The sequence below is a fragment of the Podarcis vaucheri genome (assembly GCF_965113315.1).
Source record: "Podarcis vaucheri genome assembly, chromosome: 10".
NCBI classification, from domain to species: Eukaryota; Metazoa; Chordata; class Lepidosauria; order Squamata; family Lacertidae; genus Podarcis; species Podarcis vaucheri.
Genome location: NC_138748.1, coordinates 9,258,939 through 9,274,774, shown reverse-complemented (window position 1 = coordinate 9,274,774; position 15,836 = coordinate 9,258,939). Strand labels below are relative to the sequence as shown.

General features: G+C 41.9%; 1 protein-coding gene and 1 long non-coding RNA gene across 2 annotated transcripts in view; one reads left to right on the top strand and one right to left on the bottom strand.

Annotated features, from left to right (window-relative positions):
• The window catches only part of PRKAR2B (protein kinase cAMP-dependent type II regulatory subunit beta), a 60,990-nt gene that overhangs the window by 16,663 nt on the left and 28,491 nt on the right, over positions 1–15,836 (bottom strand). The window contains exon 3 of the mRNA XM_082239822.1: positions 77–129. Coding sequence (XP_082095948.1) covers positions 77–129 — 53 coding nt within the window. The remainder of the gene's footprint in view (positions 1–76; positions 130–15,836) is intronic.
• On the top strand, positions 7,017–10,429 carry LOC309541747. The gene is made up of 2 exons (XR_014223872.1): positions 7,017–8,717; positions 9,493–10,429. It is a non-coding gene; the product is annotated as an uncharacterized lncRNA (long non-coding RNA).

The window sequence follows — 15,836 nt, the reverse complement described above, 5'->3', positions numbered from 1 at the left end:
AGGAGTGTCTTTGCATATTTCCTGAATTTGTCTTCCAATAATACAAACATACATTTAGTCTACAAAGTCAACATACCCTTGATTCAGTTTCATCCTCCTCTTCATCAGGATTATAAGCTTCTGCGCACACTACAAAAACAATGAAAATATGAACTGAGTTTCAAACCAAATGCTCTCAGAATTCTATTTTGAGACCAACATTCAGTGGTGAACATTTAGAATTGTGTTATTTTGTTGTAGCTTGTTGTTTATTGTCTTGCATTTCTCGAAAGAAAAGCACCTGAAATGAACAAATCAAAACAATTACCGGTATATTTAAAAAGAAAGAGAGACTTTATGCAAATATATGATTCCCTTTGTATTTTTCTTTCATTGGGCCAAAAGAAGCCAGCTCCTTCAATCTTTCCTATGGAATATCTTCTAGATTCTTCCAATAAATTTAGACCAGGCTCAAACAAACACAGGCCTCAAAGTGAGTACCTTGGTAGTATGCCAATCCCATTACCCAACACTCTTGTCTCATGCAAGCTGAGATGCAGGCAAAAGGGTTCATTAACCCTCTTTTTTCCCCAGTGCAAAGAACAAGTTTCGACTGTATTTCTTGAGACACCCTATTATTTGGCTTGCGCATGGCAACAAGAGGCGAAGAGGTATAAAACAGGTGCTCCACCGAAGCGACATTTGCATGCTTGTTTCTGCTGCTGCCATCATGTGAATGAAGAAGTATGAAGATGGATGCCACACACAAAAATGCAAAATGCAAATGCTCAGAAATACTTGGTTCTTGATTATTATATAGTGCATGTGCCGGAGTTCTGTCCCAGCAATGGAAGAAAATTCATTGCTAAGCACCAACATTTCCAGGATTGAACCATGACACACAGAACAGATGCCCCTGAGAGTCCTGGCTGGAATGGGTTGGCTCCACCTACTAATGCACAAATCCCTTCTATCAAACTAGTGCGGCCATCCTGGGCACATCCAGGAATTTGCCTATATCCGTCTGTCATATGTTAGAAAGCACACAGCACCATATTCAAAACTTGTGATTTTATTTTAATTTCCTAGGTGTAGAAGTCTGAATACCAGCCATGTCTACGTAAGCATCTTCTCTCCTACTTCCTATTTCACATTCCGTAACACAATAGATTCCATCACAAAATGTCTGCATAGCATTTTGTCACAATACATGTTACAAGAGGCACCATCTTAAAACAGGCATTCCCTCCTGTGTATGGGTTTTTCTCAGCACACCTTTTTAAGCAAAATATTTTAAATTGAAACAATCAGCCAACTAAACGTTGCAGTCCAAGGTTTCAAGTCACCACAGTTCATTCCTCACCAATTATTTGTTTATCAAACTGGCAGTATCACCATTTTTGAAGCTGTACCAAGGTTTACGTTCTTCTGTGAGCCATGTTTGCACACTTCGCCAGAAGCGTAGTTGTTTGCTTACAATATCTCACATCTGGTATCTGGCTGCACATATATCGTAACATAAAAGTTCAGCCAATACTTCTTCCACACAGAAGGTATTTCTTTGTCAATCTGCATAGCGTTGCGTTAGGACTACCTTGCCTTAGAAATGCTAAATTTCTTCTTATTCAAATCCTTGAGCATATCCAGGACTATATATTTTATGTGAAGGAAGTCATAAAAGTTATTTTATGTTCAACAGTAGCTCCTGATATAAATTAAACACGGGAAATCAAATGCTCTAAAACAGTGGTTTTCAACCACTGTGCCTTAGCACCCTGGGGTGCCTTGAATGACGGTCTGGGGTGCTGCGGGCAACACTGGCCTCTGTCCCTCTTCCTTTCCCTTCATCCTCTGATGCCCTCTTGCATCTCTGCCACCCAAAGGCTTGCACAACTGTTTGTTGCAGCAGCCCTGGCTACAAGCTCAGCAGGTAAATGGTGCCTCTGGTGCTGGCCAATGGGTGCTGGTTGGCCCAGCCGACCAGTCCACCAGCCCTTGCTGTTGGGAGTGGACAGACAAGTCCCAGGCCCCTGCAGGACAGTGTATGGAGGCACCTCTCTTTGGGGCTGGGCAGGGGGAGCAGCTCAGAGACCAGGGCAGCAGCAGCAGCTGCCCGGAGGACTCCCAAGGAGAGGGGAGGCCGAGGGAACATTCCACAAGGAAGGGTGTTCTAAAAAGGGTGAGGGGCTGCCAGCTCTGCAGGCAAGGGGGGACGCAACTGGGCTCCTGAGTCCCACAGGGCTGCTGCAGAAAGAATGCAGTTGGTCAAGGGAGCCGTGGACCCAAAAGGGTTGAAAACCTCTGACCTGAAGCATTTTTAACACCATCAGCCATAGCCCCTATGTTGTCACTTGATAGCTGCACGTTCGTAGCCTTAGCAGCCAGCAGTCCCAAATAATTGCATTTATAAGTTTCCTTTTGTAGGTCTCATATACACAACCATTCACCTCATTAATCCTCACATCAGTCCTGCAAGTGAGGTTTCTTTTTCCAAACTTTAAAGCGGAAGCACTGACGTATCCAAGACAAAAGTGCACAGGAGAGCTGAGATGTGAATTCTAGTCTCCTTAGGGAGGTCCCTCATGAATCACCAAAGGACAGGACTAAAAAGAACTTAACCTTACATATACCAAGTTACATGCATGCATGCAAATTCAGAAACTAGAATTTAAACAGAAATGCAATACCTCTCATCACATGGGGGAAGACTCTGATCAAGTGACCTGCTCATTCTTCTGCCTAGGGGTTAACTGCTGGTAGGCAAGGACCTGCTGTTCTCCTTTATCTTTCAACAGGACTTGGACCAGACAGCCCTTTAAACAGATGACCTTCTTCTGAAAGCAGGGTACACCACTACCCTGGGCTCCCCAGTTTGAATTCGTCACTGTTTAGTAGGCCACAACGGCAACCCAATAAAACATGAGCCTGAGGATCAATTGGTTCATTTATTCACTCACTCAGAAGAGTATCTCTCCGGAACTCTTGGGGGTCTCTGTGTTTGGGCTGAGATGGAGTTGCCAGTTGGCCAAGATGGCTGCAGCCTTGGCTCTTAGCCATTTGGGGCTCCATGTACTTCTCTTTGAAGGCATTCTTGTACCACCAACTACTGTTTTCTCCCATGGCTTACTTTAAGTATGCAAGAGTATATGCATGCAATCCATTTTGGAAACATCATGTTTGCAGTGGCTGCAAAAATCATAATGAGGTGAGAATGGGTTTGCTTGTTTATTAAAAAAAGTTCTAGGCTACCCTTTAATAAAACTGTCAAAAGTGGTGTACAGGTAAATAATAGAAACAGTCACAGTATACATGGAACAACCGCATGGAAAAAATATTCAGCAAAAGGATAAAAGCTAATCAGCCTAGTTACATTCCACGATGGAAGGCCTGGGAAAATGGAAACAATCTTTGCCTAACTCCAAAAAAAGACAACACAGTTGGGCGCCAGGCAAGCCACTCCATAAACAGCTTGCCTGAAAAGGCCTTCTCTGTCTGGTCATCAGCCACCTAGCTTCAAATAATGTAAACATTTGGGGAAAGTTATAAAAATCCAAAGCTTAAGCAGCTGTACCATTGCACATGCATCTACATACAGTGTCTATTTTGGGGAGAACGGGGCTTTTAGCAGTCATGATTTTGTGCAAGGTGAAATTCAAAAAGAACTGAATCAATCACTGCAAGTACAATAGGTCCTGTACCGCAAGAACAAATGGAAATAAGATTACTTTAGAAGCTAATCAAGATGGAAATAGGTGGCTCTAAGGTTACAGAGAAGGTAATGTTATTCATACTGTAAATCATCTTCTTGGTGGAAAGGAAAAATTAAGAGTAATTTCAATGCCCAATAAATAATGCATGAGATCACTTACATAATCAGAAGATGGGGAAATGAACTGAATCAATAAGAATGTCATAATTTCTACAGTATTAAATAAGGATGAGGGGAAATCATAAGTTCCTCATAACAGATCATCCTGGTGATTTTAATAGGTTTCCCACTAAATGCAGAATACCGTTCTGCAAATTTCCATGTAAGTGGTCAGTCCTTGGTTTCATTTTGATAGAGCAGATTTTTAAACATGCATAGAGCTGAATCCAGACTGAGGCTGCAATGTTATGAACACCTGAAAGCAGGGGCGCCTGGCAAGGAGGGGAAGCAACCTTGCACGTGGCCCCCTGCCAACGGTGTTGCTGCACCAACTGGGAGGTGGAAGGGCGAGGGAGTGAGGAAATCAGCATGATCATAGAATCATAGAATCATAGAGTTGGAAGAGACCACAAGGGCCATCGAGTCCAACCCCCTGCCAAGCAGGAAACACCATCAGAGCACTCCTGACATATGGTTGTCAAGCCTCTGCTTAAAGACCTCCAAAGTAGGAGACTCCACCACACTCCTTGGCAGCAAATTCCACTGTCAAACAGCTCTTACTGTCAGGAAGTTCTTCCTAATGTTTAGGTGGAATCTTCTTTCTTGTAGTTTGAAACCATTGCTCCGTGTCCGCTTCTCTGGAGCAGCAGAAAACAACCTTTCTCCCTCCTCTATGTGACATCCTTTTATATATTTGAACATGGTTATCATATCACCCCTTAACCTCCTCTTCTCCAGGCTAAACATGCCCAGCTCCCTTAGCCGTTCCTCATAAGGCATCGTTTCCAGGCCTTGGACCATTTTGGTTGCCCTCCTCTGGACACATTCCAGTTTGTCAGTGTCCTTCTTGAATTGTGGTGCCCAGAACTGGACACAGTACTCCAGGTGAGGTCTGACCAGAGCAGAATACAGTGGCACTATTACTTCCCTTGATCTAGATGCTATACTCCTATTGATGCAGCCCAGAATTGCATTGGCTTTTTTAGCTGCCGCGTCACCACAGAATCATGCCAACGTTCACCAGCAAGCACAGCAACACCACTCAAGGATGTGTGGCTGGCAACATCAAACCTGCCATGTGGGAATCCCTTGCAGATGACCACAGTGCCTGGAGAGCGTCAGGTCATGCATCCATAACAGGGACCAGAGGAGGAATGATTGCCAGGAGGAGTGCAGAGAAGAAACGCCATGTTGCATCTGCAGCAGCACAACTGGACGCCTGCATCTGCCCCAGCTGCAACGAAACAGGTCTCTCCTGTATTGGTCTCTAGAATGGACTACATGGAATTGGCAGAAATGACTGGCAGAATTCATGACCAGGGAGAAGAGTTGGTAGAAGAAGACTGGAAGAAATTTAAAGACCACTTGCAGAAATACTGTAAAATTAAGGAATGTTAAAACGATGTCCGATGGAAAATAAGTGGTATTGGTAAAAAGATTTCTAAGAAAATGTAAATAGGGTTTGACAATTGGAAAATTGATATTTCTAATAGGTTAATATCTTGAGTGAGGATAAATGCTATAGGGTAAGGACTTGCTGAATTAAATATCTGAACTGGAATACAAAAAGGGAGGTGTGAGGAGGTCAAGAAACTAGTGAATGAAGTATAAGATATGAAAATATTAACCTATTTTCTGTTTTGCTTTTTGGTTTTTCTTTTCTTTCCTTTTTTCTTTTTTTTCTTGTTAGCTGTTTTTTAGTGTGTATATTTTATGTGTTTTGTTTCTGTATTTTTCCATTTTTGTAGTTTTTCTTATGTTTAATCTTTGAAACTTTTTATTGTTTGTGAAACTTTAATAAACATTATTTATAAAAAAAAATGTATTGGTCTCTAGAGCCACAGCGAGCGCGGCAACCTTCCGACAGCTTGACCTCGCCCCCAAAGGCACACTCCTCCGAGACAGATGGATGCCAACATCATTTGAAACGAGTTCTTTACCACGGAACCCAACAAAACACCATTTGTCTGACCTACAAAGCACTACACAGATGAATGTTTGAGCATTTTATACGAAGCTTGGCCTACCAACAGAGAAAGAAGGATGTTTTCTCACTTGTGGGGCGCCTACCCTGAGGAATCCACAGTTCTGCCCAGTGTTAGAAACTGGGAGAGAAAAGCTAGGAGCCAAATGGCTTCAGGGACTTGGGTTGTGGGCACCAAAACAGAATGTCTAGTTGTCACGGGGGGGGGGGGGTGGCAACACTTTTTATTTATTATTTTGATAAGCAAAATAAGCAGTTCACATAAGTGACTACATTTTTAGCAATTTCGTGTTTACAATAAAAATACTGGTACCATGCTTCAGTTTTCAAAACACTCAACTCCTTATTGTTAAACTCCTTAACATATTGTCTATCCTTAACATAGACTTTAAGGTGTCAAGTAATCCTTGAGTATTGGCCAGGCGCAAAAAATGGCACCCAGACTTTATGAGGTGCTCGCAAATGGAGAATTTTTAGACACAAAATGCACCTGGTGCCCTGCTAATTTCCCACCTATTCTGTGAGGTAACAAAATGGTCCCATGTAGTATGTAAGGGGCTGCAACTGAAGGAGGATAAAATAATAATAATAATAATAATAATAATAATAATAATAATAATAATAATTTATTATTTGTACTCCACTCATCTGGCTGGGTTTCCCCAGCCTCTCTGGGTGGCTTCCAACAAAGATTAAAAATACCATATTTGCTCTATAAGACTCACTTTTTCCCTCCTAAAAAGTAAGGGGAAATGTGTGTGCGTCTTATGGAGTGAATGCAGGGTGCGCAGCTATCCCAGAAGCCAGAACAGCAAGAGGGATTGCTGTTTTCACTGCACAGCGATCCATCTTGCTGTTCTGGCTTCTGAGATTCAGAATTATTTTTTTCTTGTTTTCCTCCTCCAAAAACTAGGTGCATCTTGTGGTCTGGTGTGTCTTATAGAGCAAAAAATATGGTACATTAAAACACCAGTCATTAAAAACTTCCCTAAACAGGGCTGCCTTCTATACCATGACTATATCTGATCAAAGAACCTATGTTTACTTTTTATTTAATGAGAAGACCTAGTTTGGGACTAACAGCAACACGCTGTGTAGGTGTGGGGCTAACATTCCTTTCTGCACCCTTTCCCCTTCATTTTCTCACTGCCGCTTGCAGCGTCCCAAGGCCCGTCTGTAACTCACACTGTCCTCGTTCCAGATGTTATAAACAAGGCTCTGAATGCTTAAAATAACCATGTTTGAAAGTTACCAGATTACTATACAATTCCATGTGTTTCGTGTCTCTACTAGTGATATTGTCAGCTGTCAGGTGTGAAGGAAAAGTTTGTTTGCTGAGCAGTTTGAGTCGCCAAGTGTGTTTTTCCCCTGCCAGCAAACAGTTAACTTGCAATGGCTGCTGATGGGCCACAGTTCCAAGGGAGGCAGTTGGCAGTTGGGGGGGGGGGTCACCCTCATATATTGTGTGTTTCTTAACTGAACTTGTTCTTAAAAACTTGTGTGGTAATTTTTGTTGTTGTCAGTTAAACTGGCATGCCTAGAGCTTGTGGCAGCAGTGAGTGGAACTAAGCACGACCAGGGGCTTGACTTTTCCAGCCAAAATTTAAGTTACGAAAAAATCTTAATTTACCTTGTGAATTCACATAATTTTAGCAGGTACTGGTGCTGCTGCATATTAATTGGTGGGATTCCAGAGCATAAGGTGGTTTGAACATGTGCCATAACGGCTTCATACAAGCCTCACAGTTTGTTGGAAAGTGATATAGAGTAGGTATGAACACATGGGCTCGTTATTCTATTCTTCTTTCTCATTTGCAAGTTTAGCCACATCGCTAGTTAGTGTCCTATTTGCTTCTTCGAGCGATCCTACTGTGGCATCTTTTTCAGCAAGTTCCTGCTTACGCCTTGCCATCATTTCTTTAATTTCTAACTCCTTCATGATCTTTTCCCTTTCCAAATCAGAGTCCTGTTCTTCAGCAATGGGGCGAGCCAACTGTTCTGAATCGGCTTTCGTTAACGTGATCTCAAGTTGTGCTGCCAAAGAATCTCTTTTGTCCTGCAATTCTGGCAATTTTTATTTAATTTTTTGCACTTCTTTACTGAGCTTTGCCTTTTCTTCGCACTCTTCTTTTAGTTCTCGAACTTGCGTTTTATAGAGTGTGGAAAAATATTGTTCTGCTTCAAGTTGGTCCTTGAGGCCTTTAGCATCTTGATGTTCCTTGCTAAGTTCATTATTCTGCTTTTCTAAACTGAGTTTGATTTCCAAAAGCTTACTTCATCATCACCTTCATCGCTACAATTTTTGTGAACTAACAAGGTAAATTAAGACTTTTTAATAACTTAAATTTTGGCCGGAAAAGTCAAGCCCCTGGTCGTGCTTAGTTCCACTCACTGCTGCCACAAGCTCTAGGCATGCCAGTTTAACTAATAACAACAAAAATTACCACATACGTAAGTTTTAAAGAACAAGTTCAGTTAAGAACCACACAATACACAATGGTGACCCCCCCCCCGCCAACTGCCTCCCTTGGAACTGGGGCCCATCAGCAGCCATTGTGAGTTAACTGTTTGCTGGCAGGGGAAAAAACAATTGGCAACTCAACCTGCTCAGCAAACAAACTTTTCCTTCGCATCAGGTCTCAAGAAACACAGTATGTCTCTCCCTCCCCCCCCGCCCCCAATTTCTAGCCTCTTTTCTACTGTGCCAGTAAAGAGCTGGGGGGAAAGGATTCAGAGTCGCGTGCAAGACAAGAGAGGATTCAGTCTGACCCCAACGCCTGCAGTAAATATGAAATATACCATTTCAGCAGAGACAGCGGATTTCTGGGAAGCAAAGACTCTACCGAAACAATAAAAGAAGCCACATCTTCCAGGACATTCTAACAGGTGAGCAACATTATGTATTTGCAATGCCAGCTGCAAATATTTGGCAGAGACTCTGCAGTTTAAAAACTAGCTGTCCACCTTACTTTTAATCCTAGTGCAGGCATAACAACGCTGATCTGTTAACTGATCCAGAGCGGGCAGCGGTCTTGCGTGCAGCTTCCTCTGCAACAAGTCCCTTTCGTTTAAAAGAATGAGAATTATACAAAAGCACAGCTGATATGCTTTCTGATGCTCCCATTCATTTCCACTGGAGATGTTCCCAATCCAATATGCCCACTGGTTATAAATATCTGGTACAATAATTAGGCTTACTTGGATGGAAGCAATTTGAGAGCTGCTACTCCGCCAAGCCCTCGTTATCAGGGGCAGATCCCCGTCTTCTCAGAAGATGGCGAACAATTTCTCTCATACTGCTTGCTTCAAGTGTTTTTCCACACATGCCTATAGCATCTTTAAGCTCATAGAAAAAGAGTTCTATTTCTATACGAAATAATTTTTACATCATTCAAGAGACCTGCTTACATCACCTCAAAGGGTTCTCCCCAATGCTGAACATTAATTGTTCCACACAAATGCCTTCGATATGTTAGCAATACTTCAGTTTCAATTGTTCATTTCTGTACCATTTTGTTCTCAAATCTCCCTACACCTAGCAATAACAATAATCTAGGCACAGTTTATAGTAAATTGGGACTATGGAAGGAATGCAACGTAAAATTATGTCGATGGTTCCAACATAGCAAGCATTTCCGTATCTCCACTCTCTTCCCTCCAGATCATCCAATCTGTGGATTCCTCCAAAGATCATTTTGGGCAACAGAGGGGAAGGAGAAAGGAGAAGCCCCTTCAAACAAGAGGAAGTCCTTGTGTGGGCTTCCGCTGACAAGACTCATCCGTCTAATCCTGCCCTGTTCTGGTCTTGGGAGGTGCTCCACAGCAAGATGAGGCCACAAGACCCTCACTGATCACGGTCATCGACAAGAACCTGTGTTTGGGAACAGGACACAAGTTGCTTAAGGCCCTCCAAAATCACAAACTGAGGAAGTCAGAATGCAGGATGACCACAGCGCCATCGAGGAGCACAGCGTTCATTGACATTTCAATTAGGGGCATTTTCTAAAATCACCACATTGGTGCTGAGCAACTTGGCAGCTTTGTGAAATGGCTGGACTTTATGTTTGGTGCACTTGTGTTCATCATTAATATATTCTGCATTGACCATCCAGTTGCCTTATGCCAAGTCAGATCGCTGGTCCACCCACTGCATAACTGTCTCCTTCAGCATTTAACAACATGGTGCTTTCCAGATGTTTTGGACTGTGACTCACATTAAAGATAAAGGTAAAGGACCCCTGGATGGTTAAGTCCAGTCAAAGGTTTTCTATTGGGAATAGTACCAGGAAGCCTAAAGGAAGAAGACAAGACATTACATTTATAAGCAACAGTAGCCGCAAGGCTATTGATTGCGAAAAACTGGAAAAGTGGTATTCTACCGACAAAAATAGAGTGGCTTGCCAAATTATTGGAGTACTATAATATATCCAAAACAATGGGAGAATTTGGAAGGATCTCAAAAGAGAAGATAGACAGGGACTGGAAGGTGTTTAAAGGATACTTGCAAAACCATATCGAAAAATCAGAACTCCTATTAGAATAAACAAGTTCCGTTTCAAATATTGAAATACTAAATAAGATGGATAACAATGTGTAATAGAAAAAGAAGTATGAAATTAGGTTAAAGGTGTGTGAAAGAAAGTAATAGAAGTGGAAAGAAATTGCAGTTGAGTAGATTGGAAGTCTAACACAAAGATGGGTAAGGGGTGGTGGATGGTGATGGGAAAAGGAATTATCTGTGGGATTGAGTGTAGGTATGTTTGAACATTTTTAAGGATTGTATGAAATGTATGTATGCTTGTATATTTGCAATATATGTGTATTAATGCTGAATTATTTTAACAATAAAAACTTCTCCAAAAAAAAAAAAGTCCAGTCAAAGGTGACTATGGGGTTGCGGTGCTCATCTCACTTTCAGGCCAAGGGAGCCCAGAGTTCGTCCACAGGCTCACTTTTTTTTTTTACTCACGTTAGCCCCAGCCATCAAGGCCAGACTTTGCTTGTGGTGAAGGGCAGGCTATACAGTGTTAAAAAATCAACCAATTCCTTTCACTGGTAGTGCCAAGGGATCGAACCTGGGGTGTTCTGCATGCTGTGGTCCAGCTTAAGCAATTTGGGCTTACAGGACTCTGGATAAGCTCAGCTGGATAGACTATGGTGCTGATAACACCAAGGTTGCAGGTTCAATCCCCAAATGGGACAGCTGCATATTCCTGTATTGCAGGGGATTGGACTAGATAATCCTCATGGTCCCTTCCAGTTCTATGAATTTAGCTTTCTAGTGTCTAACAGGTTAAATAATAAATTTACAGAGAGAAAATTCAAGCCCAATGAGCTGTTCCTGCTCATGTGGAGGGTGGGGAGTAAAAAAAAAAAAAATCCTTTTGGAAACCAACTCTCATACTGTGGGGACCCTAGAGTGCCTTAAACTTGGGAATAAACTTTCTGGGAGATGCAGAAGACCTCTGTGTAAATTAAGCAGACGCTCACAAAATGAAACATGGGCCACAGGCCTGATCCAGAAGGTCTCTTCTTATGTTAGCCTAGTGTTACGGTTATAAAAATATGAGCAGATGAAGAGGATGAGCAAAAACTGCAGAAGAAGTGGGTTGAGTATCAATTGTCATGTAAGCACAAATAAGCCGATTATCTGAACGACATTGAGAAAACATGTAACTACACCAAGAACTGCAAATTTTCACATGGTTGCATAACTATTAGCATCTGAACATTAATTAGAACAAACTAATGCTAAATGTTACATAAGCACACTAATGAGTGATGAAAAAACAGCAAACCATATTCATCAAGTTAGAAATTTTGGCTTCCATTTTGTGTTTGTTTTGCTTTCAAGGCTTTTCCTCGAAAGCTGTTAGCACTCATCCAGTTTAATTAGGTTTTTAGTTTTCCACTAGAAATATAAAAGGGGGAGGAAAGGATGGAGTTTCCTGCTGTACATAATTTCACTTTACACCATTTGACAGTTGAGGGGGAAATTCTAGGTGTTCCAACTTTTCTTCCCTGTTTGTAATGAGGAACAGGTAAAAATAAAGCAAATCAGAATACCCTCTTAGCTTCCATTCATGAAACAAACCTTGACAGACCAACAGAACAACCCAACCTGCTCCCCGTTGTGCTGGGCTGGGGTGTACACAGAGTGAACGCAGGCGCCCCTCCACACAGCTTTCCTGGCTAAGCTACCCTACCACTGGCCGCCAGTTGTGGGGAGGGGTTCCTGCTGATGGAATTCCTGCCAGCAAGTGTCTGCAAAATGGCAAGCTCAAGGCCAGAGAAGGGGTCACTGTCACCATTGCCATGAAGAAGCGTTCCACTGCCATGAAACAAGACACTCAAGGGCGGGGTGCCAAGGATCCTGAGTTGGTATCACTGCTGCCAGGGTGGTATCAGGTCCTTAACAGGCAACTGTCATGATATAAGATATATGCACATCTGCTAAAAACAATTTCCTCCACCTGCGACGCACCTGAATCGCATCAACTTCAGCTACTCAGAAGTTCGTCGAGAGAATATGACAGAAAAAGCATTGCCTACTTTCTAACCCTCAAACGCTATTTATATCTTCCCCGTTTCAGCTCAGGGACATAAAACTATACGATGTTATCTGATTCAATTAATTCCTGCTAACATTAAACTCCATTTGCGTTGCTAACCTAGACACGCTGACCCTGTTTCTCCAGAGGTCTGTGTTCCTCCCAAATGTCCTATGGCACTGTCTGATTTCAAATTCTAACCAGATTACTCCAAAGTTATTTTCCTTGTTTTAATGTTCAGGATATATCACAGGCTTCCAAACTGACAAATAAATAAATAGGGGGCATTTGCTCCTACAAAATTTCCAAGTAATTTCATTTCAACAGCAAACACCTCTCTAAAAAGCTACAACAAATGAGGTTTTGTCATTTCCTCATCTAACAATTATTGGGGACCCTACACCAAAGAATTCTGAAGGATGCACATAGAGCTATTAGTATTAACCATGCATTAAAACTCATATGAATACTGCACATCAAACCATCCTACTGAGAGTATACCCAGTGAAATTAATGGACCTAAGTTAGTCATGCCTATTAATTTTTGGGGGCCTACTTTGAGTAGGACTACAACCTATTGTTGTAGGGTGGCGCTGTGGTCTAAACCACAGAGCCTAGGGCTTGCCGATCAGAAGGTTGGAGGTTTGAATCCCTGCGACGGGGTGAGCTCCTGTTGCTCAATCCCAGCTCCTGCCAACCTAGCAGTTCGAAAGCACATCAAAGTGCAAGTAGATAAATTGATACCGCTCCGGCGGGAAGGTAAACGGCGTTTCCGTGAGCTGCTCTGGTTCGCCAGAAGCGGCTTAGTCATACTGGCCACATGACCCAGAAGTTGTCTGCGGGCAAATGCCAGTTCCCTCGGCCTATAGAGGAAGATGAGCGCCGCAACCCCAGAGTCATCTGCGACTGGACCTAATGGTCAGGGGTACCTTTACCTTTACAACCTATTGTAAATAATCTGAAAAGCCCCAACTGCGAAATCTAGCAGCCAACCTTTCCCCCCACTTGAACTATTTAATAAACTATAACAGCAAAGCAAAGTACCACGGGTCTCTCAGTATCCTTGAAAGAACGGTATTGACTGAAGTCTTGTATTATTGCAGTGAATGTGCCATCATGATCACTGTGACTGCCACATACTTTAAACAACTCCTTTCAGAAGCACCTAACATTGTTTCATTCTTTGTGTGAATGCCACCAAAAATTAAAAAAGAAACAGTTCGCCAAGAATATTGTGCAGCTTCACTAAGCTTGTTTATAGAATCAAAAGATTGTTAAGAGGGGAAGAGTACTGTCATGCCAGCTATGAATCTATAACAAACGAGCAGCATATGTAGCATGAAAGATAAGAGCACAAGAATGTGAAGGCTTCCATTCATTTATCTAATTTAGCTACATCTGAACAGTACAATTCATGCAGACTCAGTACAGTCCTATTGCTTCCAGTCTCTTGCCACTCCTAAGAAATTGGAAGCAGTGAGTAGCATCCATCAGTCCGATTTTTCTTGTTTGTCGCAAACAGCCATTACAATATAGATCACAAGAAAGCAAAACAGGACAATCCAACAATAAGCTAAAACATATCAATTTTCAGAAGTACAATTTATCAAAACTTAAAATGGGAACATTCCCCCAAATCATTTAATTATTATTATTTTTTAAGTAGCCCACGATATGTTTCTCACTGCTAGTGAACATAAAGCTACTCTATAGGTAACAAATTTGTTTATCCTGGCCAGCAACCATGTAATTTCAAAGTCATCTGACTGACCTCCTAGAAAATTCTGAAAATCAATAGAAGCATCAGTCCCAAGGTTGGAAGTATACAGGAGAAGGAGCGTCTCCACCCCCATCGTTCTACCCGGACACTGAGGACCAGCACCGAGGGCCTTCTGGTGGTTCCCTCACTGCGAGAAGCCAAGTTACAGGGAACCAGGCAGAGGGCCTTCTCGGTAGTGGCACCCTCCCTGTGGAACACCCTCCCACCAGATGTCAAAGAGAACAACAACTACCAGGCTTTTAGAAGACATCTGAAGGCAGCCCTGTTTCGGGAAGCTTTTAATGTTTGATGTATTATAGTATTTTAATATTTTTTTTAAGCCGCCCAGAGTGGCTGGGGAAGCCCAGCCAGATGGGTGGGGTATAAATAATAAATTTATTATTATTATTATTATTATTATTATTATTATTATTATTATTATTATTATTTAGTGCACAGTGTCTTCAATCTGGCAAGAGGTTATCACACACTTCGTTTTCCCCACATTCATTCTTCCCTGACAGTCTATGGCTAAACCATAGTTAAGGGTTACAGCTACACCAATCTTAACCACCGTTAATGCTAAATAAGATCCCTCTTCACTGGGGCTTATAGAATCATAGACTCACAGAACTGTAGAGTTGGAAGAAATCTCAACTAGCTCTTGCACTGGCCATCCAACCTCTGCTTGAAAACCTCCAAGGAAGGAGTGTCCATCACCTTCTGAGAGAGTCCATTCCACTGTCAATCAGCTCTTACTTTCAGAATTCCGCCCCCCCCCCGATGTTTAGTTGGAATCTCCTTTCTTGTAACTTGGAAGCCATTGGCTCCAGAGAAGGAGATAACAAACTTGCTCCATGTTCCATGTGACTGCCCTTTAGATATTTGAAGACAGCTGTCATACTTCGCCTCAGTCTCCTTATTAAACCATTTCAAGCTCCATGGGTCAAAGTCAGGACAGGGGAAATTCTTGTTTATACTAAATGGCACTTATTCTACAAATCCCCCCTCTCTTAAACTGCTGTTCTTATGTGAAAGTCTGTAACTAGCTATGGAAAATGACTTTTGCACTTTCAATCCTGCAGTGCACCAGATCTATTTTCAAGCATTTCACTGTCAAGCAGCTTTTTACACTAACCCTAAACTCTAAATGATTTTGGGTGGAAATCCCCTGGATTTAGAAACTATTTGGGGTTGGCAATAGTAGTGCTAAAGGAAGCAAACTGGGTGAAAGATAAAGATTTGCAGAGGATTGATTTGTGTGGAACTGTGCCATCACAGCTGCTGAGACCAATTATAGCTATGCAAGATTTTAAAAAAAGTTGTTAATAGTCACAGTATGTAGGCTGGAATATCTGCTAAATAATTAACAGCCTACATTATTGTCAGCAGGTGCTTCTGCAATTAACCTCTGGCTATTTAATTGGTAGCTGTGCCAAGAAAAAGCAAGACATCCTTAAACGTGCATCCAATACTGAAACTCAAAAAAAAAAACCCAAAATATCACAAATATACCGCTAGGTTTTAAAGAAAGAGAGTAAAGCAGATCCAATGTAGAAAGAAAGAAAGAAAGAAAGAAAGAAAGAAAGAAAGAAAGAAAGAAAGAAAGACTCAGTGAAGTGTTTGCAGTCAACAGTCGAACAACCATTCTGATTTTAGGAGATTTACAGAAATTGTTTTTCCCAACTTTGCTTT